Source organism: Nakaseomyces bracarensis (genome assembly GCF_045282275.1).
Source record: "Nakaseomyces bracarensis strain CBM3 chromosome Unknown Scaff12_0, whole genome shotgun sequence".
Classification (NCBI taxonomy): domain Eukaryota; kingdom Fungi; phylum Ascomycota; class Saccharomycetes; order Saccharomycetales; family Saccharomycetaceae; genus Nakaseomyces; species Nakaseomyces bracarensis.
In genome coordinates this window covers 1,388,065-1,414,705 of record NW_027263958.1, presented here as the reverse complement: position 1 = coordinate 1,414,705, position 26,641 = coordinate 1,388,065, and the positions used below count along the sequence as shown (strand labels likewise).

The 26,641-nt window shown below is 35.1% G+C and overlaps 13 protein-coding genes across 13 annotated transcripts; 6 read left to right on the top strand and 7 right to left on the bottom strand.

Moving 5' to 3' along the window:
• Positions 1-800: 800 nt before the first annotated feature.
• RNJ42_04001 (uncharacterized protein) lies at positions 801-1,280 on the top strand (the record flags this gene model as incomplete). Its single annotated transcript, XM_071054165.1, has 1 exon — positions 801-1,280. The coding sequence occupies one exon, from the start codon at positions 801-803 to the stop codon at positions 1,278-1,280; it is 480 nt and encodes a 159-aa protein (XP_070910577.1).
• Positions 1,281-2,441: 1,161 nt separating this feature from the next.
• On the bottom strand, positions 2,442-4,067 carry PHO8 (alkaline phosphatase PHO8; the record flags this gene model as incomplete). The annotated part of the gene is made up of 1 exon (XM_071054164.1): positions 2,442-4,067. The coding sequence occupies one exon, from the start codon at positions 4,065-4,067 to the stop codon at positions 2,442-2,444; it is 1,626 nt and encodes a 541-aa protein (XP_070910576.1).
• A 712-nt stretch (positions 4,068-4,779) lies between these two features.
• CWC21 (U2-type spliceosomal complex subunit CWC21) lies at positions 4,780-5,250 on the bottom strand (the record flags this gene model as incomplete). The annotated part of the gene is made up of 1 exon (XM_071054163.1): positions 4,780-5,250. The coding sequence occupies one exon, from the start codon at positions 5,248-5,250 to the stop codon at positions 4,780-4,782; it is 471 nt and encodes a 156-aa protein (XP_070910575.1).
• A 785-nt stretch (positions 5,251-6,035) lies between these two features.
• Positions 6,036-7,415, top strand: KRE2 (alpha-1,2-mannosyltransferase KRE2; the record flags this gene model as incomplete). The annotated part of the gene is made up of 1 exon (XM_071054162.1): positions 6,036-7,415. One exon carries the CDS (start codon positions 6,036-6,038, stop codon positions 7,413-7,415), a length of 1,380 nt encoding a protein of 459 aa, XP_070910574.1.
• A 752-nt stretch (positions 7,416-8,167) lies between these two features.
• SLI15 (Sli15p) lies at positions 8,168-10,297 on the bottom strand (the record flags this gene model as incomplete). The annotated part of the gene is made up of 1 exon (XM_071054161.1): positions 8,168-10,297. One exon carries the CDS (start codon positions 10,295-10,297, stop codon positions 8,168-8,170), a length of 2,130 nt encoding a protein of 709 aa, XP_070910573.1.
• Positions 10,298-10,951: 654 nt separating this feature from the next.
• CNS1 (HSP70/90 family co-chaperone CNS1) lies at positions 10,952-12,100 on the top strand (the record flags this gene model as incomplete). The annotated part of the gene is made up of 1 exon (XM_071054160.1): positions 10,952-12,100. One exon carries the CDS (start codon positions 10,952-10,954, stop codon positions 12,098-12,100), a length of 1,149 nt encoding a protein of 382 aa, XP_070910572.1.
• Positions 12,101-12,615: 515 nt separating this feature from the next.
• ICS2 (Ics2p) lies at positions 12,616-13,305 on the bottom strand (the record flags this gene model as incomplete). Its single annotated transcript, XM_071054159.1, has 1 exon — positions 12,616-13,305. One exon carries the CDS (start codon positions 13,303-13,305, stop codon positions 12,616-12,618), a length of 690 nt encoding a protein of 229 aa, XP_070910571.1.
• A 4,376-nt stretch (positions 13,306-17,681) lies between these two features.
• On the top strand, positions 17,682-19,223 carry AMN1 (Amn1p; the record flags this gene model as incomplete). The annotated part of the gene is made up of 1 exon (XM_071054158.1): positions 17,682-19,223. The coding sequence occupies one exon, from the start codon at positions 17,682-17,684 to the stop codon at positions 19,221-19,223; it is 1,542 nt and encodes a 513-aa protein (XP_070910570.1).
• Positions 19,224-19,804: 581 nt separating this feature from the next.
• Positions 19,805-20,863, top strand: IFA38 (ketoreductase; the record flags this gene model as incomplete). The annotated part of the gene is made up of 1 exon (XM_071054157.1): positions 19,805-20,863. The coding sequence occupies one exon, from the start codon at positions 19,805-19,807 to the stop codon at positions 20,861-20,863; it is 1,059 nt and encodes a 352-aa protein (XP_070910569.1).
• Positions 20,864-21,281: 418 nt separating this feature from the next.
• Positions 21,282-22,178, top strand: CDC28 (cyclin-dependent serine/threonine-protein kinase CDC28; the record flags this gene model as incomplete). Its single annotated transcript, XM_071054156.1, has 1 exon — positions 21,282-22,178. One exon carries the CDS (start codon positions 21,282-21,284, stop codon positions 22,176-22,178), a length of 897 nt encoding a protein of 298 aa, XP_070910568.1.
• A 379-nt stretch (positions 22,179-22,557) lies between these two features.
• LTO1 (ribosome biosynthesis protein LTO1) lies at positions 22,558-23,046 on the bottom strand (the record flags this gene model as incomplete). Its single annotated transcript, XM_071054155.1, has 1 exon — positions 22,558-23,046. The coding sequence occupies one exon, from the start codon at positions 23,044-23,046 to the stop codon at positions 22,558-22,560; it is 489 nt and encodes a 162-aa protein (XP_070910567.1).
• A 379-nt stretch (positions 23,047-23,425) lies between these two features.
• ATX1 (copper metallochaperone ATX1) lies at positions 23,426-23,647 on the bottom strand (the record flags this gene model as incomplete). The annotated part of the gene is made up of 1 exon (XM_071054154.1): positions 23,426-23,647. The coding sequence occupies one exon, from the start codon at positions 23,645-23,647 to the stop codon at positions 23,426-23,428; it is 222 nt and encodes a 73-aa protein (XP_070910566.1).
• Positions 23,648-23,910: 263 nt separating this feature from the next.
• DSL1 (Dsl1p) lies at positions 23,911-26,217 on the bottom strand (the record flags this gene model as incomplete). Its single annotated transcript, XM_071054153.1, has 1 exon — positions 23,911-26,217. One exon carries the CDS (start codon positions 26,215-26,217, stop codon positions 23,911-23,913), a length of 2,307 nt encoding a protein of 768 aa, XP_070910565.1.
• Positions 26,218-26,641: the final 424 nt, after the last annotated feature.

Below are 26,641 nucleotides of genomic sequence, written 5' to 3'. Positions count from 1 at the left end.
CTATCGGACGCAACTCGGTGATTAGGGAGTTCATTCATAGTGGTGTAGCTATGATGTCACTCAAAAACAGGGTAAATCATTTGAAGACAAAGGGAGGAAAACAGCTAATTACAGGTACAGCTATGGGCCCTTGTGAGGGCTAGAAAAACACCGTAGCGAGGGGGTGTTGTAAAGTTGACGTATTTATATAGGAAAAAAGGAAAAAAAAAAGTAGGACTGGGTTAGAGAAAATACGCAGAGAGAGAGAGAGAAGTCTTTGAAGATAGTTCGAGAGTGTCGAGTCCTTTGTTTAAAATTTATTAATTGCGATAAAAGATATTGTGACTATCGTGGGGGAGAGCCTTTATTAAGTTAAATTAATTAATAAATTTAATTCACAATGCAATTAAATGAAATTAAATATAAATATAAATGTAAAAATTATAATAAATAGAATAAATATATAAATATAGTAATATAATTGATATATAAAAATGGAATTGAAAATTCTTTATGGATATTATTATTTAAAAAAAAAAAAATAACTACTACAGAAGTACAAACTTGTAAATCGTTCTATAATTAGATTTGATTAAAAAATAATAAAAAAAAACTAAACTAAGATCATTATTACAATTAAAAAAAAAATTAACTTTTTTTTAATACTCGTATACAAACTAAAGAATAAAGGGAAAATTTTTTTTCTTCCAAACTTGATAAGATTACAAATCAAGTAAGACAATTAAAAAAAAAAAGGGAATCAAAACCCATTAACGTGTTGCTACTAAAATCATTTTCTATAAAACACTAACATATAAACCATGACACTGGATAGACCTACGCCAGCACAACTCAATTCATTGAGACTATCGGATGACATCGCTAAGAGACAACAGATAGTCATATACAGCCGGTATTTGAACAATTTAGGGTACTACAAAGAGCTGCAGGAGCAGGAGCTACAAGAACCAGTGTATACGGAGACCACTGAAGAAGAAGAAGCACAGGAGCAAGAGAGAGCAAGAATACTGGGTCGGGGTGAGCCGTGTGTTACAGGGCATGGACCTCACACTGACTGTCGTGTTAGTAATGCACAAAGCAGTAGCGAACAGCTAATTGATAGCGACGAATCCTCTCACAGCGATATGAGCAGTAATTGTTCTAGCGTGCTGAGTTGTGACGTGTTCCGCACTTCTACAGAGAATAGTGTATATTCTGACACCACTACAGAGTCAAAGTGCACGTTACATCCAAATGGTATCAGGTATAGAGTTATAGACGTGTTTCTAAAGAGACCTTGAATAGAACATGATTACAAAAACTGCTACAGTTAAAAAATAAACAAAATCGGAAGGTGCACAATATGTCATCGATCAGTCATTTCTCCTCGTAAGTGAAGGCACAACTGGTACCTAAGAAAAATGGAATCAGAGAAATTTGCTTTTATACACTGGGATCTGCGTGATATAGTTAGCCTTCCCTATGCAATGATATAGCTCATTGCCCCTTAATGACCACGAATTATATTTGAAATAATGCCTTATTTCTGAATTATATTCTTATTCTTTGAACGGAATGAACATATTGTTTACAATTTGAATTAAGAACTATACCGTTTCTCAGATATAATACGGAAAAGGTTTTCCTATAAAACGATACAGCGAACGTTTAATTGACAGAACGTTTATACTATAAGGAAAACATTATTCTTATTTCTGCTTTTTCTTTAAAATCTTTGTTATAACATTTAATAATATTCCTATTTTAAAAAATTCCTACCGCTGCTTTTTCTGACTTTCAACAGCTCGAACTATAGCAACTGAATTATTCTTTTACAATAATATACTCTACTTCTTTTCTTTTTACAATCTGTACAGGAAACTACGGATTCAATGATGCAGTTTGTTAAAGGATTGTATAACTAATACAAAGTTATTTTTATTTCAAATATCTCAGACTACTCTCTTTAAAATTCTTCTTATTTAGCTAGGGTATTATAATTAATGTGCCAAGACGATATATTTCAGTCCAATCACCACACCAACCAATTCGGTCTAAAAAAACTGTCTATCAAAGTTTACGAATAGAGAAATTAGTTTAATTATAAACAAATGACATAATTTGATATCCAGATTCTCTATCCTAATATATTTATTACCAAATACAGGTTTTTCTTTGCTATAAGTTTTATCATATAGAAAAGCTAAATTTCTGTCACATTTATCTGATGGTATATGTAAGTGCATATTCCTGGTTTCCAGCAAATTTACAATGGATGATTTCCTCAGCTAATAGTAATGATATTGCCATGTATAATCAAAAGAACCATAATAAACCAATTATCTATCAATTGCTCCCAATGACTATATGATGATTACAATTTTTATCTAGAATAACATCCTTCATTTGTATATAGAGTATAATGCCCAAGGAATATAACCTAATAAATTCAGTATAACCTATCATTGAAATGCTAAATGGTGATAGGCATCCAACTGTTGTGTGTCCTTCTTTCTAGGGGAATGGTCGGTATCCTTGATACGTTTTGTCACTTCTTCTAAGTCCAGCTTCATATAATCACGCATGAATTTCCCTATTTCGATATTCTCATGGTTGCCTTGCAAATGGTCCAAGATCTCAAACCAGGACTTACGTCTATTAGAATATGCATATATATTAACATCAACTGCACTATGACCATGGGTAGTCCAACCAATTTGGGCGCGGAAGGAAACCATATCATTTAATTTATAGCCTATTTCTTCCATGTCAGTCATATTCACCAACATATCTACCTCTTCGTCGGAATAATCCCCAATATTAAGTTGGTTTTCAAGAATCTCCTTTCGGATAAAGTCCCTTTTGTCTTCCTTGTTGTAATTAACAATTAGCTTTTTCAAATACTCACCAGAATGTTTAGCGTTAAATAACACTTCTGGGTACCATACATATTCTGGGTAACTAACAGTCACTTGTCTTGAAGTAACTAGACCACCAGTTTCATGATCTGAAGTTGAAATTATGATAGTCTCAGTATCGGAGTTTTTAGCAAAATCCAGTGCTGCTTGGAAAGCTTTATCAAATGCAAGAACCTCTCTTACCTGAGCAGCAGGATCGTTTTGATGACCTGCATGATCAATCCTGGAACCTTCAATCATAATAAAGAAACCTTCTTTGGAATGTTTCGTAGCATCATCAAGAGCGGTAAGAGCAGTGATGGTTTGCTCTTCCAGAGATGGGTATTCTGAATCAGAGCGATCAATATCGAAGGGAATGTCGAAATCAGCGAACAATCCCAACAATGGCAAAGAGATGTTCTTACCCATTTGTAATTGATCAAAATCTTCACGATTACCAGCATATTGCCATCCATTATCAATTGCCTCCTGGATAAGATTTCTGTCGTCTTGACGTAAGCCACGGTTACCGTAACGGGGATCTTCTAGACCACTTGGATAAAAATGTGTCCTACCACCTCCCATCATCAGATCGACCATTCTACCAAGTGGGTATTCACCCATTTGGTGTTCCGCAATTTGATCTTCTTGGAATCTGTAATCTACATGGGAACTAAATGATGCAGGTGTAGCATCAGTAATACGAGTGGTTACAACTAGACCAGTCATGTAACCTTTCAATTTTGCTGCTTCTAAGAGGGTACCACATGGTGACTTATCTGGACCCACTCCAGTACCACTGTTGTAAGTTTTCATAGCACAAGCAAAAGCAGTTGCACCAGCAGAGGAGTCAGTCACCAACGAGTTTGCTGACCTGGTTCTCGAACTACCAATGAGATGCTTATCTAACTCTAAAATATCATCTATCTCCAATTGCTCAACATACTGTCTATATGATCTTGTCAATGAGAGAGAGGCCGGCCCCATACCATCAGTTACAAAAAAGATCACATTTTTCTTATGGTTCTTATTTTTCGAATTCGAATTACCCACAATTGTACCGAGATTATAGAAAGAGACAACAACTAGAAAGAGAAAAATTGTCATAGAAAAGGATCTCCACCCTCGTCCATTTCCCCTTCTTTTCCCACCTCTGAGGAGTGATATACGCTCCCCTCCTTCACGAATCATTTAAAAAATACCTATTTCAAGTTATTTAAGAACAAAACTATATCAAAATCCCTATTAATATAGTCCTGACCTCTTGAATAACACTAAACTTGTTTATAATAGCAAACCTTTTACAATAGTCCTTTTATTTTCTCCTTAACTTGATTGAATCTTATAATATTATGAATCTCGTTATAGGATTTTATTTACTTTTCGCTTTCTTGAGTTAGAACGGTAAAAAAAACAGGACCCCTCCTTCTTCCCATGAATTACCCAGGAAAGTAACCTAAATCTCTAAAAGAATATAAGAGTACGCACCCACCTGCTGCTCTCCCCTTTAGGGTTATCTCTAATTGATTCTTTTTTTTTTTTTACGTTTGTGACCTATAATCTACATGGAGCTAACTCCACTAATTACAGTGGAGAGATTAGAATGAAAAACACAAAAAATAACCAAATGAGATTAGAGAATCTGAGGGAGAGTTTATGAATATCAGCGAAAAAATGCGAAGCAGCACGAGCCTCCCCCTCCGTTCTTCCCTATGTACTACTTGAAATCGTTCCACGCTTTACTCTTTTTTTTGTAAAGTAACCACCGCAGAAATCCCTTCCTAAGATACCCAGGTAACGATAATGAGGCACTATACATCCGGGTGACATAGTACAATACAAAGTCACGTGCACACATTTCCTGGGTTCAACTACATATTCGTATGAACTTCAATCGATTTCATTATGGGTCTTTTTCGGCTGATTTACCATCCAGTACCCTTTTATTCCTAGGTGTATACGTCTCCGCGTATCGTTTTTGTTCCTGCTGTTCTTTGGTTAGCCTGTCGCGTAGCAGCTTACACTCTTGTTCTATCGCCTCATCTGTCCATTTTTCGGGATCCTCATCCTGTTTGCCTTCGAGTTCATCCAGTAGCTCGCTCACTCGCACCTCAATCTCACGCTTGCGCTCGTGATCGAGCAGGGCCTTCCCCAGCAAAGTGCTCTGCTTCCCGTGGCCATCGGCTCCTGCACCGACCCCACTGGCCTCCTTATGTTTCTTCTTGTTCACGGCTTTCCGGAGCTCGTAATTCTTCAACCGAACACTAGCGGTACCATCTCTATCAGCTCTGTCCCCGGTATGTGCCAGTGATCTCTGCACGTACCCTGACGTACTGCTACCTTTAGCACTCTTCAAACCAATTCTGTCCGACATGTTATAATACAAAAATCAACCTAAAAACGCGGGTATTTGATCGTTGTTTAACTTAAAAACAAATCGTTGTTTAACTTAAAACAGGAATATTACGATTTTTTTAGCCGCCGAAGCAATAACCATCAAAAAGAGATCCGATCTTCCCTAATCCCTCCCGGCAGTCTAAACCGAAAATCAAAGAAAAAATAATTTACCCAGAATTAATTAATTACCCGGAATTCAAACATAATATACGAATGGTAACGTGCAGATACGTACATTGTAATATACTATATTACGGGAATAAAACGTGATAGTACGTATAACACAACATACGCATACACGAAATAAACATCACACCTTGATAGCGTACAGTATGATACATGTAAGTCTCTTATTTCAAAAGCATATAAATCACCATGTACGAATAAAAAAAGTCGGCCACACCACCACTGTTTTTAAAAGAAAGAAAAAAGAGCACAGAACAGCCTGCACAAGAAGTGGCGTAAGTTAAGCACAGAGGGCACAAAAAAAAAACAGATGCGTTTTCTCTTTGTTCGTTTTGTGCGGAGTGTTCTGTGTAGCAGCTACTGAAGAATAAGAAGATAGAGAGAGATGGGACGTTTGAGGATGTTCTCGCTCATTGACACGTCGACGTTTGTTGTAATTCTATATATATATTTTTTGGTTTATTTGATGATAAGAGGAATAATGAAATATTTTATTTGATAAAGGATTAAAAATTTCACATATATAATACATTCAAACACTCAAACACTCAAACACTCACACACACACACACAATCATGGCTATCTTTCTGTCGAGGAGGCTGATCAGGACGTTAGTGTTTTCTGTGATCAGTTTGGTTATCCTGCTGGCACTTTTGAATAGTCACAAGTCTACTGCGGCGTACGTTCCTACTCCGTTCCGGGTTGTCAATGTTGGTAGTTTCGGTATGGGGTATGGTAGTTCTGCCACTGATGAGGAGATCGATGAGCTAGTCTCTGACAATTTGACTACTCTTGACAAGGAGGCCGAGGAGACACGTAAGAAGGCCGAGAAGGCTGCTGCTGCTGGTGAGAAGAAGGATCCTAATGAGGAGACCGAGGGGAGCAAAGCTCTTGAGGAGGCTGCTGTTGATGCTGCAGGTAAGCCTGTTGAGATGTCCTTGATGGATTTCTTGAAGCCTACTTTCGCCAAGGTCGGAAGTAAGCCTAAGGCTGCTTTTGTCACCTTAGCCAGAAACAGCAACTTGCAAGGTCTGATTGGCTCCATCAAGAAGATGGAATCCAGATTCAACCACAAGTACAACTACCCATGGGTTTTCCTAAACGAGGTCGAATTCTCCGATGAGTTTAAGAACACTGTGAAAAGTTTGTGTTCCGGTCCAGTATCGTTCGGTCTAATTCCAGAAGAACAATGGAGCTACCCTGAATGGGTTGACTTGGACGAGGCTGCCGCAGGAAGAAAGAAGTTGGCCGACAACAATGTCATTTACGGTGATTCCGAGTCCTATAGACATATGTGCCGTTACCAATCTGGTTTCTTCTGGAGACACCCACTATTGGATGATTACGACTGGTACTGGAGAGTTGAACCTGACACCAGGATTACCTGTGATATTCCATACGATCCATTCCAATATATGCAAGATAACCAAAAGGCTTACGGTTTCACTATTACTATCCACGAATATGAAGCTACTATCAAGACTTTGTGGAAAACTACTAAAGACTTCTTGAAGGGTCACAAGGACTACATAGTCGAAGATAATTTGTCAAAATTCATTAGTGAGGACGACCTAGAAACTTACAACTTGTGTCACTTCTGGTCTAACTTCGAAATCGCTTCTTTGAATCTATGGAGATCCCCACAATATAAAGCTTACTTTGAATACTTGGACAAGTCAGGAAACTTCTTTTATGAAAGATGGGGTGATGCGCCAGTGCACTCCATTGCTGCTGCTCTCTTCCTACCAAGAAGCGCTATCCACTACTTTAATGATATCGGATACTATCACCCTCCATATCATAACTGTCCTATCGATGCTGATCTTCACGCTGAAAGAAATTGTGAATGTGAAGCCAAGAGCGATTTCACATTTAGAGGATACGCTTGTGGTAGACAATATTTTGACGCCCAAAAGTTAGAGAGACCTGCCAACTGGAAAGAATACTCCAATTAGACTCTTGATTCCAATGATTTTTTAGTTGCCTAGCTCAAAACTCATGTCAAGTTATTTCAGTTATACGTATATAATGTCATCCCTTTTGACTTTTCTTGGTGGATGAAAGCAAGATGGTCCTGTAGAAAAATGATGATATAGTTTTTTCTAAAAGGTTAAATACTATCCACCGTATATATTGTAGCTAATAAAACAGTTTATAAATTATATTTTGTTAAAATTTCAAGTTTCTCTTATTTATTTATTTTTTTGCTAACGACAAGAAGTGTCCATAGTACTAAATATAATGACAGATTTGGTAATTCGAAAGTTTTACAGTAAACTATATATTATCAATCTGTAACATAGCAAAATTAGTTGCCCAAATCTGTATCCTAAAAATGTCAACCAGTTACTTAATAATTCTCCATATTAGACATCTAATTGCAGTTATACTAATTTAAATTATTCGACGCACAGAGACAGCATTATTTCTTAGAAGAGTTTGTAGCATATAGCCTTAGCATAGAGGCGATCAATAGCGAAGTATACAGAATCGTGTCAATATATTTATTTTCTATTTATTACTTATTGTGCAACATCTATAATCTCTACAGAATTTATTCCATTTTGACTGGTTATAGGTAGATGTTATAAATATAATATCTTGGGTTAATGGAAAACTAATAGCAAATCTGATAGGTTAAAACTATGGTTTAAATATTACATTAATTAGCGATCAAAACATCCATGTTATTGACGCATTCGAAAAACTAATTTTTAGACTTTATATTAGAAACTCGAGACGATCTAAAAATTTCTTCAGGTTTTAAGGGATATACAGGACCAAAAATTTCAACAGGATCCATATATCTCTGCTCCAACATACATTTTTCCAGGTTAGCAGGTTCTGCCCAAGTTGCCAGCACTTGGGTTTCTTCAGCCTCAGAATCAGAGGAAATTTCAGGTAAAGAACAATCGCCATCTAATTTTTCATTCTTGACATGATTTTCCCCAATAAATACTCTATGATCTACAGTATCGATTGTATCCAATATTCTTCTATTTTCATTAGTCGTTTCGAAATGACGATGGCCTTTTTCGTGATATCTTATAAAGTTACTTCCATCAGAGAGTACTTCTGACACGCTGAAGCTATTCTCTTTTGTTTCATTAACGGTTTTTTTCTGCTTTCTAATCTCTTCGTTTATATGTGATTTTCTCTTTTGCTTGGTCTTCTTCCGTTGTTGCTCGAATTGAGTTCTCATAACTTCAGACAAACGTTTATTCAACTTTTTTTTTAGTTCAGTTTTCTTTGATTCTAGCGTAGGCATTAATTGAAAATTAGTCAATCTGTCATGTTTTGTTTGTATTTTTGATTTTATTGAGTGTATTCCTGGGCTTTTCTCTATACGCTTTGGCGACCCTTTCTGTACTGATTTTAATAAACTTGATTTTGTCGGCGATATAATCGATGATGATATTGGTTTTAAGGGGGTTATCCTAGTATGTGTGTCCTCTTTTATTGCAGGTATAGATTTTTTCAGGCCTATGTCTAACTCTGATTTTTTACCTGCTTGGTCATTACTTATCTTTATAGCACTAATTGACGATGCCAAGGAAGACCTCCTCATTGTTGGCAGAAGTGATTTCCGAAATTTAGGTAACTTACCATCATCAACGTCCTTCTTCAGGGGTGTTGAATCTTTTTTTGTTGGGTTGCTGTTATTAGATGATACAAAAATATCTCTCAATGTATCCTGCATAGACGTATCAAGCGTCGATTTTACAATGCTCTTCCTATCTGATCTATTATTGTGGATAGATAGTCTTCTATTAGTTACAGAAGAAGGATTGTTCTTTTCTAATGCTTGTTTCGAAATTTTTTTCTGAAATGATTTAGTAGGAATTGATGAAAGCCTTTCAAAAACACTTGAATGCGTATTGTTATTTATCTTTCTAGGTATAGTCTGTGGCTCAACGAGACTTTCTTTCCTCTTTTCCGTAATCTCCTCAGAAATAGCTCTTGGTGCCTTCGCAGAATCCTTGATAAGATCCTTCTCTAGCTCATCCTTCTGTTGGGTAGTAGCAAGTTCCATTTCTTTTCTTTCGTTTTCTCCTGGTGAAGACTTCATAACAAATGTTTCTTTGCTAGGTAACGGAATAAACATATTTGACTTCTTTCGAAATGCTCTTTCACTTTCACTCAAGGGTTTGGTACTTCTTAAAGGATAGCTCAATGGCTTGTGATCAGCATGGCTATCTGAGAATTGCAGTTTCTTTTCAGCGGTTATCTTCTCTTCAGAGTTCCTAGCATAAGTAGTGCTCGTTTCATGGAATACACGGTTATCCGTCGATTGCATACTGATGTTTTGCATTGATCGATCTGCCTTGAACGGTGACCAGCCAGATTCTCGATCTTTTTTCCTCCCGGCCTCATTTTTATTTGACACTACATTCGTAGTATTATTTGTCGAAGTATTAGATAGGACATTTTCCAATGGACTCTTCACAGGTATAACTTCTGCTACTTCATTGTTGAGATGCGAAGCAAGATTCACATCTACCTCTTCCTTGCTTTCTGAAATTGATCTCGGTGTAACATTCGGCACTAAATCATTTTTCTCTACCTTCGGTGTATTCAGCACCGCAGTATGTCTGTCTTCAGTACTTCTAGTAATATTAGTAGTGTTCTCTGGGCTCATCGAAGTATTGTTAGTGTTTGCCAATGATCTGCTAACCGCACTATACGGCACTACATCGAAACCTTTCAAAATCTGGTTTATTGCCTCCTGTCCCTCATCACAAATATTATTTAACGCATTTAACGACTCTATAATGGACCTGGACCCGCCAGGTATCGCATTCGTCTTCTTCTTCGCAGCTTTCAAGGTCCAATCCATCTAGGGACCCATAAAAAATTTATACTTCCCTAGAAATAACCAAAAAAAATAACCAAACGTTATAGTGGTAGATTAAATGACAGGAATGACGAAGCTGGTTGACTCATAAAGGCCAAGATCTCTTGTTCTCCAGATTCATGAAATCTGAATAAACTCATTAAACAAATTGGATATTGCTATATAAGCCAGAAACGCCAAAAAAAAAAAAATACAATATGAAAAAATATAAGAAAATGTCTTCAGTTCAATTCCTGTTTGATACATTATTAAAAAATACAATCGATGTATTTAATATATTAACACAACAGCCTTCCTGACGTGTAATGCTATTTATATAGTTACATTGAGTCATTATGCTACAAAAGGTAGGTGCTAAGCAGTGTTTACTACTTTTTATATACACAAAATATCAGAAACTTGTGGTTTATATAATTATGCATTATTCATGATTCGAACGCATGATACCCTTGCTCTGAAAAAAAAGAAATGTTTAAGTTTAAACTTTGAAAAAAAAAATGAAAAAACTGAAAAAAAAAATCGATGCGATGAGCTATGTTATTATATTGCAATGTTATCGACAAAGCTGTAATTTAAGTTTCGGTATATTGTGCAAAAAGAAATAGGTGATTAATATCTACTAGAATTTGTATCCGCATGAGTGAGAAGAAAGAATATAAGAAGCCGCAAAAATATGTGCCGGGGATCAATGATCCTGTATTGCCTCCTCAATTGGCAGAGTTTCAGGACAAGTCTACTGATGAGGTGCTTGAAGAGTTGAACAGAATGCCATTTTTTATGACAAAGCTTGATAATTCAGATGGTGATGGTGGAGAGAACGTGGAGTTAGAGGCTCTGAAGGCGTTGGCGTATGAAGGTGAGCCTCACGAAGTTGCTGAGAACTTCAAGAAGCAAGGTAATGATTTGTACAAAGTCAAAAGGTATAGTGACGCCAGGGAGTTGTACAAGAAGGGGATTGATATGAAGTGCGATGTGGCGTCGATCAACGAATCACTCTTCGCTAATCGTGCTGCTTGTGAGTTGGAATTGAAGAATTATCGTCGCTGCATTAATGATTGTAAAGCGGCTCTAGGTTATAATCCACGTAACGTCAAGTGCTACTACCGTATTGGTAAGGCATACATGTTGCTTGGAAAACTCACTGAAGCTTTGGAATCAGTTGATTTTGGACTCAAAATAGATACAAAAAATAGCTCACTGAAAACCCTGAGAGAACACATTGAGAAAAAGGTTAACGAAGAGCAAGAGAAAGCTGCTAAATTGGAAAGAGAACGTAAACGTCGTGAGGATGAAGCTATAATGCTAGAGAACTCCAAAATAGTTCGTAACATTACAGATATCTCGACAGCACATCCTGCAGAGTTGTTAAAGGATGCTAAGATGCGGTTGGAGGATACAATGGACCCTGAATCTCAAATGATATATCCAGCTATAGCAATGTTCCCATTGTCGGACGAATTTGACTTCATTGCTGAGGTTGGAGAATTAACTTCAGTTGGTGAAATTATCGATGTGCTCATGGATCGCCCTGCTGAGTGGTTCGAAAAGCCTGAACATGAAGGTTACAACTCCAAAAGTCTTGTGGCATATATGGAAACCGTTAGCGGTGGATTGGTAAAGGCTGGAAAAAAGATGACGTTTCACGATATACTTCGAAAGGAGGCCCCAGATGTTCCTCTATTTGACTCCTCTCTAAAATTATATCTTGTACCGAAAAAACGCAGTGAAGAATGGATAACTAAATGGGATAAAGTTGAAGCCATAAAGAGACGTACTGGATTGTAATATTTAAAAAAAATAAAAGTTAATAAAACCTATGCTAATCAACTTTTCTAATGATAAGATGACATCATTTTTTGCCGACATACTATCTTTAGTAATCCACATAAGGTGCCACAATCCGAACATCACTTACTGAAAGTGAGAACCTGGTGATAAACTTTTCTTATAGAACAGAAATAAAAAATCTAAATTTATTGATATTTATATAAACTGTAAGGCTAGTTCAACTTCGATTATCGAACTTTACGATATGTAGCAAATTATAAATATATTTGATATCTTATGATTCGTTAATGTTTTTATTAAATTTATATATAATACAAAGAAAATAATCCTTTATGATGGGTATTAATATTTAATTGTTCAGTTATCCACAAGAACTCTGATAAAAATTGAGTTCGAACAAATATTAGTTTTGAGTCAATGACAATAATAAATAAACTAATGAAACAAAAAAAACAACTGCCAAAACTATATTGAAAATTAAGAACGTAGCTTAATATGATGTGACATGTTTCTTATTCACGTTTTGAAACTTGTTCAAGATCTATAAGAGGTTTGTCATATTCGTTAGTATCGGCGAAAACTTTACCCTTTAAGTCAATATGATTCTTCTCGGCAAACTCTGACAAACTACCAAATATACCAATAGAATTTTTTCTGATTTGTTCGTTAGTGTTTTGGATAGTATCGTTGGGTGATAATTGATGTTTATACGTGATTTCTCCAACCGTAGGAGATGTCAACAAATCATTTGGTCCCAAGAAATGCACAGGAGATTTTGGAGTTTGGGGTTGATATAATTCTTCAGGTGAGCTAACGGATATTGCATAGCTTTTTCTGTGTCTGGATCTCGACCTAGTAGGCGTTAAAGGCGGCGGCGATATTTGCCTAGCAAATGATTCTACTGAGTTCTCTGATCTAATATCACTACGTTCCTCATAGGTATAGCCTTTTGAACTTCTATTACTGCTATTAGAGGAAGTGCTACCTGTATTAATAGAATGTATTTTAGGGGAACCAGACTTACTTCTAGAGTTAGCTCCACCAGCTTTATTTTGTTCAACCAATGAAGTGTTTATTGGCCGTGGGAAACTGAAGTCCCTAAATCGGTTAGTAGGTTCACGTGGAATAGGTTTCAAGTAGTTATCAGCTGCTTCAGCAATTTCGTCTTTTTCAAAAATGGGGGAATTAATGAAGTCGTTCATAGATGCAAAATTGTATCAAGAGTCCAATTATAAGTATTTATAAATAATCCTAACACTCAAAAAAAAGGTAATAAACGGATCAATTATTAATGATATAATGTAGTATCCTTTATTTCTTAATTTTTTTTTTAAAATCTAGAAATAAAAATAAATTGAAACTTATCCAGTATGACTAAATGAAATATAATGCGTAGTAAGAATATTGGATATCAAAAACAACTTTTAGTTAAATAATCAAAATGTTTCTATAAGAATATCGACAAAAGAGTAAGTAATTGCTGGAATAATATGTGGTTATTTCTATAAGTATGAATGAATTTGAAAATGGAAATATGAATTGAAAAGAAGAAACAAAAAAATGAAACGAAGGTAGTTTGAGTTTTTAGAAAATGATTTGCTCTTTTTTAAATATCAGTTTGAGGAAGACAATGGGGAGTGACTCACGGTGATATTTTTATTCCAGTCGCAGTAACAATTCTATAGCTCCGATGCTAATTAATAAAACAGGGTTGTTTCAAACCAATTTTATTACTTTGGATAAAGGAATGTAATAGTTCTTTGAAAAATATCTTCACGAGGGGTCACTATAGCTATCAATCAATAAGCCAAAAATGATTTCTAAAGTAGTTTATTTCTTTTCTTTTCAATTAATGAAACAGCACAATGAACCTCTCTTGATAATATTGTTTTGATTTTTTTGTTAATAAAAAAAATTAAATTAATTCAAAAAAAAAACAAGAATATTTATCGAATCGAAAATAAGCTCGGATCGAATCATTTCATTTTATAATAATTTCGATATTCAATAATTTTCAAATTTATTTTTAAATATTTTCCCCACCTCCCCAATTTAAGCACAATTGGAAAAGAAAACCCTCATCGATATATTTGATATAGCCACCCACTCCAAAAATACTAAAATAAGTGTAGAAAAAAAGTAACTAACTAGAGTTGCATCTCTACTGAAAGCAACTCAAAGGTATATCCACCATGATACGAAATTACTATGGTGTGGCCTTTCAAATCGCAAATTTCAACACAAAAAGACACATAGCACACAATACAGAAGAGAATTTAAGAAAACCTGAAAATGTGTTATACTAGATAGAAAAAAAAGAAGACTCAACAATGTTATACATGCATTTGTTCAGAAACACATTTCATATTCCCATTACCAAACAGTGTGGATCAGGGCAACGCTTTCTTTTTTTTTTTTGGGTTATTCTAATATTTTAGTTCATTTTATTCCGTATAACGATTCCTAATTAGGATTACAGAGTTATAATTGTGAGTATACAGCGGTTCATACCATTGTTTCTTTTTTTTTTATTTCGAGTTACTTTATAGTATTGAACTGAAATAGACCCTTGTTCTTTTTTGTGCAAAAGCGATAATTTTGACTATTAAGTGGGGTGGGTCAGAGAGAAGGCAGTAATCTGTAGTTAAATGTTTGCACAAGTTACTTTTCAGTAATGATGACTTCACATGAAGTAACCCCCCCTCTCTCCCCTTCCTTCCGAGTTATAGACAATATTGTACATAGAAGCACTTAAGTTATTCGTGGTCGCTATCTATAAATCTATTAAAAATCACTAATTTCTTTTTTTTTCATTCCTTTATTTGATACTCCTGGTTTTCTCTATCTTACATTCTATTCATAACTGTTCTAGAGTGTCTACTACATTTAGGGAGTTAGAGCCTTGGAAGTTAAACAACTAAGAATATGGTGAATAACCACATCGACATGTTAATTCTCCCTTTCCTTCCCATTGTCTTAAAAGAGAGCATTCATCCTATAAAAAAAAAGAAAGAACACGGAGGTTATCCATTAGCGTACAGTTTTTAGTTCTTAGTAGCAAATCCCAAATAGAATTGCTCCAGGACTTCCAGATTAGGGAAAAAACGAATGAATGGGCGATGGAACTTTTTGAGCAAAGAGATGACTATGAGTACTAACTCTTTTTACCTTCACAGTGTCCACCGAGGGGGCTCACTAACATCTCTTCTTCCTTTTTTTTTGCTCAACTGCGGTTCACCTAAGAAAAAATATATTACATTTCCCGCATCGAACTTATTACATTGTGAGTGAAAAAAGAAAATGCCATCCCACTTGTTATAAAACTTCGCCTAAAAGGCCAGCAGTGTCTAAGAGCATGGGTCTGGCCAAGTACCAAATTTTAAAATAAAATAAAGTCTGGAAACCGATGTGGCTAAATCTTATTGTACACCTTTTACCTTTAGACAGGTCGTAGAACACTATAAACATAGTAGTAGACATTGTTAACACGTTTAAACTATAAATATCACAGAAACAATAATCGTAAATAACAAGAACGTTTAAGCTACTGAAATGTTGTAGTTACTACATCAAAAAAAACAACAACACCGGCAACCTCACACAAAACATTACATATGAAGTCCAATATAATTAAACCATCTTAATTGGGTTTTCCCATTTCTATAGTAGAAATCAAGAGAAAACGTAACGGCATTAGCAATAACCTTTATAAAATCAGGCCTTTAGGGGGCACACTACTTAGTACTACTATTCACCAACTTTTTCAACTAGATGCCTTATATATTGCTGATATGGATATATTCTTGTATCTCTATGGCGCGTAACCCATATTCAATATGTTTTTGGAACAATTGGACGTTGTCAATGGATAACAAATAAGCTGTTTACAGGACAATGTACTTAATAGAGTACCAATGCTGGGTCAAGAGGTAAAGACCAGCATTAAATATTTTTATCATTCCGACACCCGCACAGCGTTGAGCGTTGATTTTTTTTCGCTTAGCTTCTACACCGTTTTCTCTGGTCCACAACATAATTTACCCTGAATTTTCGGTGTTAGTACACGTTTAAGATGACAAAAGACTTTAAAATACATTGTCCGCTGCGCTGGCTCCGTTTATTGTGATGATTTTATTTGATCACTACGAAGAATTCTAAGCAATTTCTAAAATTTCGCTGGTTAAAGAAAAAAAAACCATGCTTCAATGATCAATTTGTTTTCATTTGAATATTGTTATATTGACATAGTGCTTGCTCGGTGCATATATCAGCTTATATTGTTTATAAGCTTGCCTATAGTTAAGGTAAATATTAACTGTAGGCTTCGGAATTAAATTGCAATTTCGCAATTGCAAAAGCTGGATGTTTTTCTAGGGATATTCAGTTCGCAATTCCGTATGACTTTCTTGAAAACATATATATTTTTTGAACATCTCCTTATACCATGGTTGTGGAGTATGCATGAGATCTAAGATGCTTGAAGTGTAAATTATAAACAAACAAAAAAAAAACAAAACAAAACAAACAGTACTCACAACAGCAACTTTTTATGGGAACGCATTATTCTTAGAGAGTTTGAGTGCTGTTAATTTTCCTTCATTATTTTATTTATGGTTTTCACCAACTTGTTCTTCTAAGCGGGAAGATACTCAAACCTAAGAAAATAAAAAGTGCTGGAGTTTTTGTTTTAGTTGACCAGTAATTATTTTTTATTTTATTTATATTTTTCAAAAGCAGGCACAATCTTGTTATCGACTTCATTATGTCAAATATATATATATATATATATCTATATTAAACTAATATTCTTCTAAGTGATTTACATATTTTCTTATTATAAATTATTTCATATATTTTTTCTATAGATATTGAAAATACCAAATCCAATAAACTAAAAGTGGGTGTCCATTCCTTTTCATTTTTTTTTTCTAAGTGAGGTATAAATACTGTTAACTACCAAGAATCAAACTCAAACTACTTCATAATAAAATATACTTATTTTTTTTTTTGACATAATTAAAAAAAAAAAATTAATTTCCAACTAGCAAAATCAAGTCGGTAACAAGCACCACTTCTTTTAAAAATTTTAACAAATAAAAAGATACAAGCTCTTCTTTCTTTTAATTAAGAAAAGATCCACTCCTTTTGACAAATAAATTAAAAATACTATATTATCCTCATCTCTTTATTTTTAACTAGGGGAAATATAATTTGCATATCACTACAACAATTAATATTGCATGCTCTATTTTGGCCAGCAATAAGAGTAACATCCAAATCAATTTTCAAAATTACTCTCATTAATTTACTATAAACTAAAACCATAATAAAGAAAATACTCGGGATTATTACTAATTATTTTCTTTTTATTTTTTGCTTTCGAAAACATTTCACTCATTTAAAAACTTAACTATTCTGGTATTAAAAATCCATCCTTTCTTTTAATTATAACTAATTTTTTTTTATCCAACTTTATTTGACCTTTTTATATTCTAAAATATCAAATAATAAAATCTAAAGCGACTAAAAACAAATCATACCAATTTAAAAGAAGTAATTTATATTGCTTGAATATTTGATGATTTTCCCGACAACTCAAAATATGGAAAATGGCTCAGTTAAAAGATTCAGAGACGTTCAATTAGAAAATTCACCTTACGGGAGACCAACCAAAAAAATCACACCGAACTCATCCCAAGAAGACTTATCCTTAGCTTACAATGATATTACACCTGAACCCACTACTCCTCAAAAAAAATTTAGTTCCAATTCGAAATTAAACTTTAAGAAGATTTTCCAAAGAAAGTTTTCCAGCCCAAAATTGAACTTATACCTATATTCCCCAAAAGTCTCAGATGAAAATCTAATCCAAAATTGTTTACCAACTCCAACAGGTACTCCCATCAAACAAGATCGCATCTGGTCATCACCTAGTAGTTTGAGCTCACTTACTTCTATTCCCAATTTTGAAGAATGCAAAAATGAGAGATTAATAAATGATTTCTCTGAATTATCGATTATTAACTCTTGTGATTCAAGTATTTTCTCGGTTGAAAGACCTCATAAAATTTTCGAAATTCCAGAAATTGTCGAGAATATCTTTAAACAACTGTCAACTATTGAACAGGAAACAATAGTTTCTGGCAAATCTAAGAAAAAACATAAAGATAGCGAAAAAATAAATGTCACCCCATCACTTTCTAATTGTATCGCAGTGAATAAATTGTGGTATCAAGTTGGCAAGCAAATTTTAATGGAAAACCTTTGTTTTTCATCGACTTCCAAATTCAAACACTTCTTAAGTCATACCAAAAATTTTGTTGCTAAACCAAATATACTCATTCTACACAAATTGAACAGTCTTGTCGAAGCTGATATATTGGGTTTAGAGGATTTTGTAGACCCAACAGAGCTTAAAATCTTGGAATTTTATGTTTGCCCTAATATACTACCACCTATCAGTTGGTTCAAGAAAACTTCTAAACTAGAAACTTTAGTCTTACCTGGTAACAAATTAATTGATGACAATTATTTAATCCAGATATCTAGACATATGCCAAACTTAAAAACCATTGATTTGAGGGCTTGTGATAATATCAGTGACGCAGGTATAGTTGCTATAAGCACACACTGTAAAAATCTTGTCAACTGTAACATTGGCAGACATAGAAATAGCAACAAAATTACTGGACTATCAGTTATTGCTTTAGCTAAACACACAAAAATCGAAACTCTGGGAGTGGCGGGCTGCTCTATCAACGATGCTTCATTATGGGAACTCGCACAAATTTGTGGTAAAAACATTAAGAGACTTTCCTTAAATAACTGTTCACAACTGACCAATTTCTCAATACCTATGCTTTTTGCTTTCAACTACTTTCCAAACTTAAGTGTCCTTGAAATTAGAAATCTTAACCAAATAACAGATGTCCGTCACCTTGTTAGATTCAAGTTGTGGAAACGGTCCATGAAAATACCTGTTTTAATCGAGGGCTGTAACAGGATCTCTAAGCTAATTACCATAGAAGAAGATAAGCTGAAAAATCAGAGCTTCAAAAACGCTAGGAAGGACATGACAACATGGGTAAACCAACCAGATAACTTAGCTACGTTAAGCTAATCAAAAAAAAAAAGAAAATAAAATTAAAATAAGAACACAAACACTTATTTTATTCTAATCTACCATAAGATAATGAGAACAACCTATTATCTCATACCTACAGTTACAGAATAATACTAATGAATACCTTTTTTTTATGACTTATATGTTTTTTCCTGTTATAATTATTTCCCAATTTTGTATTCTTGTTAAATTCAATGATATAACATATGATATTTCTTAAGAATTAATTCAATGAATACTAAAATTTTATGATCTTTAGTCGAATATCTACAGCTTCTTTACATATTTAATATTCTAATAAATTAATTATGACTAAACAAATAAACTCAATGTTATTTAATTATTGGTCACACGTATTATTATGTCATACGAACACTTTTAGTTTAAATGTTAGGGCTCTTTAACTTTTCGCTTTGAAAGGTACGCGGTAGCCTATATCCAGGGTAGATGTAATAATTAGTTTATAGTCAAGCAAGGGCATGTGGTAATATTTATAGTACGGCTCAATTGGCATAGCAAAAGTTTAAGAATCCAATTAACTCCCTTTTAGGAACTCCCTTAACAGCAGTGAATAAAAAATGACGTTTGTAGAAGAGTTAGAAGCAGCCAGCAAGAATAGCACGATATTTAATCTATTTCTATGGTTTGTGTTTGCTTATGGTATCCTGAAATTGGTTCCTTTTGTCTTAAGGGTTGCCTCTACGGTATTAGACCTTTTCGTTTTACCACCTGTTAACTATGAAAAGTACGGATGTAAGCTAGGCGACTATGCCGTTGTTACCGGGGCTAGTGATGGTATCGGTAAGGAGTTTGCCTTCCAATTAGCCAGTCGCGGTTTTAACATGGTTTTGATATCTAGAACAGAGTCTAAGCTTATTGCTCTAAAGAAAGAAATTGAAGACAAGTACCACAACAAGGTTGAAATTCTATCAATTGATATCGCTAAAGATTCTAAGGACAATTACAATAAGATATACACCTTGTGCAAAGACCTTCCTATCTCCGTTCTTGTCAACAATGTTGGCCAATCTCATTCAATTCCAGTCCCATTCTTGGCCACTGAAGAGGAAGAAATGAGAAATATTATCACCATTAACAACACTGCTACATTAATGATCACTCAAATCATCGCTCCAATTATTACCAAAACAGTTAAGGCTCACAGGGAATCTGGTGAAAAGAAGCAAAAGGGTAAGCGTGGTTTAATTCTAACCATGGGTTCTTTCGGTGGTTTGATCCCTACCCCATTGTTGGCAACATACAGTGGTTCAAAGGCTTTCCTACAAAACTGGTCATCCTCCCTTGCTGGTGAACTGAGCCAAGATAACGTCGACGTCGAATTTATCCTGTCTTACTTGGTCACTAGTGCCATGTCTAAAGTGAGAAGGTCCTCCATGATGATTCCAAACCCTCGTACTTTCGTCAAGGCCACTTTGAGAAACGTCGGTAGACGTTGCGGTGCCCAAGAGAGATCTGGTACTATTACCCCTTACTGGTCCCACGCACTATACCATTTGGTCATCGAAGAAACTCTCGGTGTCTATTCAAACCTTGTTAACGAAATTAACTACAAGTTCCACAAGTCAATCAGAATGAGAGCCATCAGAAAGGCTGTAAGAGAGGCCAAACAGCAGTAAGTATCATAAATACAATATTCCAACCCACTTTTTATACCATTATCAATTCATTAAAGCTAAGTTTATATAGCAGTCTATAGTAATACTTACCGATTTTAAGAGGATAATATATATTAGCCCTAGGGTTTCAACCCCCCTCTCATTGTTCAACCCTAAAATACCTAAAATTTTTTTCCGCATTTGGCGCGGGTACGCGTAAAGGAAGTCTCTCGTCGCTGGTTTTCCATGATATTGAAATTTAATTAATTCTTGAGATTTTATATTTATCTCGACTGGAACTAGATTCTTCTTATATATCAAGCTTCTAAAGTCTGGATTGTTGTTGAGTTCTGGTAGAAAGTTATATATTTCTCATTATTCTTTGAATATCATCTCCAATTAAGAGGATTCACAAGTATCGGAAGAGCTAAATACAGCAATGAGTGGTGAGCTAGCTAATTATAAGAGGCTAGAGAAGGTTGGTGAAGGTACATATGGTGTTGTTTACAAGGCTGTTGATTTGAAGCCTGGTAAGAACCAGAGAATTGTAGCTTTGAAGAAGATCAGATTGGAAAGTGAGGATGAAGGTGTTCCAAGTACAGCGATCCGTGAGATTTCTCTGTTGAAGGAGTTAAAGGATGACAACATCGTGAGGCTATATGATATTGTGCACAGTGATGCCCATAAGTTATACTTAGTCTTTGAATTTTTGGATCTAGATTTGAAGAGATATATGGAGAGCATACCCAAGGATCAGCCGCTGGGTGATAATATTATCAAAAAATTTATGATGCAATTGTGTAAAGGTATTGCCTACTGTCACTCTCACCGTATATTGCACCGTGACTTGAAGCCACAAAACCTTTTAATCAATAAGGAAGGTAATTTAAAGCTGGGTGATTTTGGTCTTGCGAGAGCCTTCGGTGTACCATTAAGGGCTTATACGCATGAAATTGTCACTTTGTGGTACCGTGCCCCTGAAGTGTTGCTAGGTGGTAAACAATATAGTACCGGTGTTGACACTTGGTCCATTGGTTGTATCTTTGCAGAGATGTGCAACCGTAAACCTATCTTCAGTGGTGACAGTGAAATTGACCAGATATTTAAGATATTCCGCGTGCTGGGCACGCCGAACGAGACCATATGGCCTGATATCGTTTACCTTCCAGATTTCAAACCTAGCTTCCCTCAATGGCGTCGTAAGGATCTCGCAGAGGTAGTACCATCATTAGATCCGCAGGGAATAGATCTTTTAGATAAGTTGCTAGCGTATGATCCTATTAACAGAATCAGTGCTAGAAGAGCAGCCAACCACCCATACTTCCATGAGCAATAAAATGCGAGGTAGTCACCTAATTAACGGATCAACTAAAATATATAATTAAGCTAACTTATTTACGCCCATATTTAATACAACGATAATTGAAAGAAGGTAACCTTCCAATAATTATTCAATCTCTACTCGACCCTATTATCCAGTAGCTCACGTATAACTCGAGATAGTCTCCACATGAAATGTCACATGACTAGTCAGACCTGGTCTACTGTTATGTGAATTCTCGATATGTCAATACAGATCAGCCACTTCCCACTACATTATATAGTGTCAGAGTTAAATACCACGTATTGGTGGATGCACCTTAAGGGGACATGCACATTTCTTAACTATATTCCGCGGCCCGGCTAGTTCCATTTTCCGATCTTCAAATTTATAATTACCAAGCCTGGGCCTGGTCTTGGGTGTTTTTCTGTTCTGTGACGTCTTCATCCTCCACATAACCTTTTATCTCTCCTGTAATAGCTCTTGCCAAGTCCTCAAACACATCAAAGTTCAACGGTTTACGGTCCTTAGTTTTATACTCCCTTTGGAATGCTAATAAAATCAATCTGTACTTATTTTTAAGCTTCACTAGCGTCTTTTCTAGACCTTCTACATTTTCCTCTTCGTTATTGAATTGTACTGTACTGATTAGTTCTCTTACTGTCGCAATATTCTTAGCGATAGACTTATTCTGTAGGCCCATAGACTCCAAAACATCACAGAGCCCCAACATCTGACCTAAAAGTACAAACCTTTGGAAACCAACCTGTAACCCAAACTCTTTGCCTTCCAGAAGGTTATTCTTCAAGTTTTCATTTCTACCCTCTTGGAAACCTTCTGCATAATACTGTTCCTCCAAAAAAAGAAGCTCGTCAACATCCATGTCTGGCAATCGTATTAGATAAGTGCTTTATCTGATTAGATTGTACCTAACTGTTAAACAATGCACTCATATTACTACCAATATAGATGAGCTCATCGCATTTTTTTTTTTCAATTTCAGTTTGCACTAAGTGAACATTAATAATACACAGAAACATACGTAGAACACACACTTTTTATGAAAAAGTTACATATATTAACAAATGACGTAATTTCATTAAATCTGTAATTGAATATAGGTTAAGATTCAAAAGTATATTATTTATATATATTTAGCCATTTACTTTTAGTATTGTTTATGGATAGCAATATCGTTTAAAGTTCAAATTTTACAATGTATGTACGCAGTCGTTATGTTCTGCATTCTATTAGCTAGTTATTCACAATGTAGTACCGGACTTGACCTCTTTACCTGTTTTTTCGATCTTTGAAAGGATTGTGTCGTATGGTAGAGAGGTATAAACATCTACTGTTTGCTGCTCTAAGGAGATATCTATCTTAGAGACTTCTGGTTCTAACCTGGTTAAAACCCTGTTGATGGCATTCGAGCAGCCGGAGCATGTCATCACGACATTGAATTGGTAGTGGTTGTTTTTAGTCATTGTAATTTTATTCGTGGGCTTTATAATTTGATGATAATGCAGAAATTTTAAACTTCAATCTTGTAAATCTTAATGGTGGTGCATAAAGGTTTATTTAGCATTATTATATGATCGACGTTTTACAGAAAAGAGAAACAGCCTTAATATGAACAATCGCACCTTAATTTACGTAGAAAGAGAGAAATCATGTGGGATTCACAAAATAAAGATAGATAAAAACACTAAAGGAAGAATTATGTTTTATATATGTGTTAAGTTTTTAGTTAATCTTCCAGAGCTGTACGTCTGATTTCGTAGATATCTTCGATGGCATCTCTTCTTAGCGGTGTATCAGCAAATAGAAGTTTTATCCAGGTAATTATTTCTTCTGTGGTAAATAAGTAGAAGTCACCGTTATAGAACATTTCCATAATGTCTTTCAAATGAAGTGGTAATAGTCTAGCGATTACAGCAACTCTTTCGTACAACTCTTTGTAGCGCGGTACATTTTTTAGGCGTTCATTTTCAGTGTTGGAAAGTAACAGACCTAGTAGCTCAGCTATATCTTCCGAATTCTTTTCAGATATAATTTCCCATTTTAAAATATTTTGAATAATGACTTCTTCAAAGATAAATTGAAAGAGTCTGATAATATATTTAACACCTTCTTCACCATTTATGAAACTGGTGAGATTTTTCAATTCGTCTTGTAGGAAAGGTAGCAAAACATCAATCGTCTCTGTCCAGTTTGGATTTCTTTCATTCCTTTTAAATTCTTCTAATTGTGCTAGTAGAGTTCTATTAGCTATTTTCTTAGAGTTTTGTAGGTTAGTTTCCATGTAGTTATATACCAATTCTTGTATTCTTACTAAATCTTTGTCTTTTGTTGCAATATATCTCATGTCATTATAAAACTGCCACCATGCATGATGGTAGTGAGGCAAACTTGTTGCGAATAGAAATGTCTGTAACACATTAAACTTATATCTGAAATATTCAGAACCTAACAAGGAGCTATCAATCTGCTCGATGTCCTTTCGTATCTTTTCAATCACTTCAAAAAATTTGGTGGGTAGTTTAGTTATCTGGACAATATCACTGCTGCCTCTGTTCCCTATCTCTGGTCTCGGGATATTATTTCCTGTTGTATTTAGGTCGTCTAAATCTTCATCAATATTCCATTCATCTTCCCAACCATCGTTGTCTTCCTCATTGAGTACTTCCTTTTCTTGTTTTGCATGCGTTGATTCGTTTTTATTTACTGTGTTTTCATCATCCTCAAGTTCCAAGTCGATCTCGTCTCCCCAGCCATCTTCAATGTCGTCATCTATCTTAATCGGAAACTCATCAAGTTGGGCTTCTGAAACGGGTTCTTCTGCCTCCTCCTCATCATTCCATTCCCACTGATCATTATTGTCTTCAGCTGAAGCTCCAACTGTATCATTATTATTGTTATTATTATTAGTGTCATTTGCTTTGGTATACTCGATGTTATCAATTTCAATATTGGTCTTGGTATCCCAGTCCTTTTCAGTCAACAGACCTCTTAAATCATATATCGCCTTTTCAACTATTTTATCAATGAGCAGATTCTTGAACAGCTGCTTATCATTTAGTAATCTTTCAATTTCCTCTGGTTGATAGCGCCAATTACAGCTCGTATTATCAGAGATTTCTTTCAATTGTGTGTTTACTTCAATGATTTGCTCCCTCACAGCCTTATTATTCTCGTCTAAAATTTCAGTGGCATAGGTTTTCACAAATCTCAAGTACTCTGTCTCCATTATTTTTCCAATTTTATTCAATATAGTTATCCTGTCTATACTTGAGATACCCTTTTCTAAGAAGCACAGCAAGTTTTTGAAACTTTGTAGCTTGCTCTGAATTGTAGTTTTATCTGACTTAGATACAGCGAGTTTGTGCTGCAAATCGTTATTCCACATAAATTCATGATGGCTCGAGAACAACGTTGCTTTTATTATCTGAACAGCCTTGTTCTGTTCGATGTAGTTGCTGTATATACTGTTTAGTTTATCTCTTAAGTCAACTTGTGTATCAGTGTGTATGATATCCGCAATTAACCAATGTGAATTGTTAACCGAATTATCTGGATATAAGGCCTTTTTAATAAAGGATACAAATTCCTCATACTGGAAGGAGATGTTTTCTGGTCCATACTCGATACTTTCTTTAAATTCAACAGAGTGATCAGACACACGCCAAAAGGCTGTATCCATTATCTCATAGATGGAAGAAATCAATTTTGCATGGAGGTTATCAACAAAGACAGCCACTGATCTTTGAAAATGCACAGACTGTTTCAAGAAAGCGTGGTTGACCTTCAGTTTCTTGTTCAGGTTCAAAAGGGAGTAATAGCAGTTTTCGAGCTCGAGAAGCTCATAATTTACTTGAGACTCTCTTATCAACGAGGAGACAGTCTTTAGTTCGATTAGATCACGCAGCTCATCAGAGAGTTGGGAATCAGTGGCCAGCAATGACCCTTCATCCAAACTGGCGTTATCAGACTTGAACTCCTTGCTAAATGCGGGATCATTCAACAGCGACTGCACCACATACTCCTTACCTAACATCATGGATGGACAATAACTTATTTATTTCCTAAGTAGTAATCTATGTTTAAGAGAATTATCACAACCGTATTTCCCTTTTTAAAGGTATGTGCAAAACAAGGATGTAATTTAATATAGACAAACGAGCTGTCAAAAGAAAAAAAAAAAAAATTAAGCAATGCTCTTAAGTCGAGCATGCCCACAGTGGCATTTACACAATGGAAGATGGTCAATGCTCATGGCGTTGCGTTGGGCACAATTTCCAAGTCTTTTTACTTAGCTATTTAGATTGTTACAAGTTTGCGAGCTGGGCTACTTTACAAATACCTTTAATATTCACTTCTAAAAATTGTGTTAAAAAATCAGTTACATTTGATGAATGTTGGATAGGAAAATCGTTTTCGATCATTGGTGATCTGAGTGAGCTGAGATAATAGTTGTCATC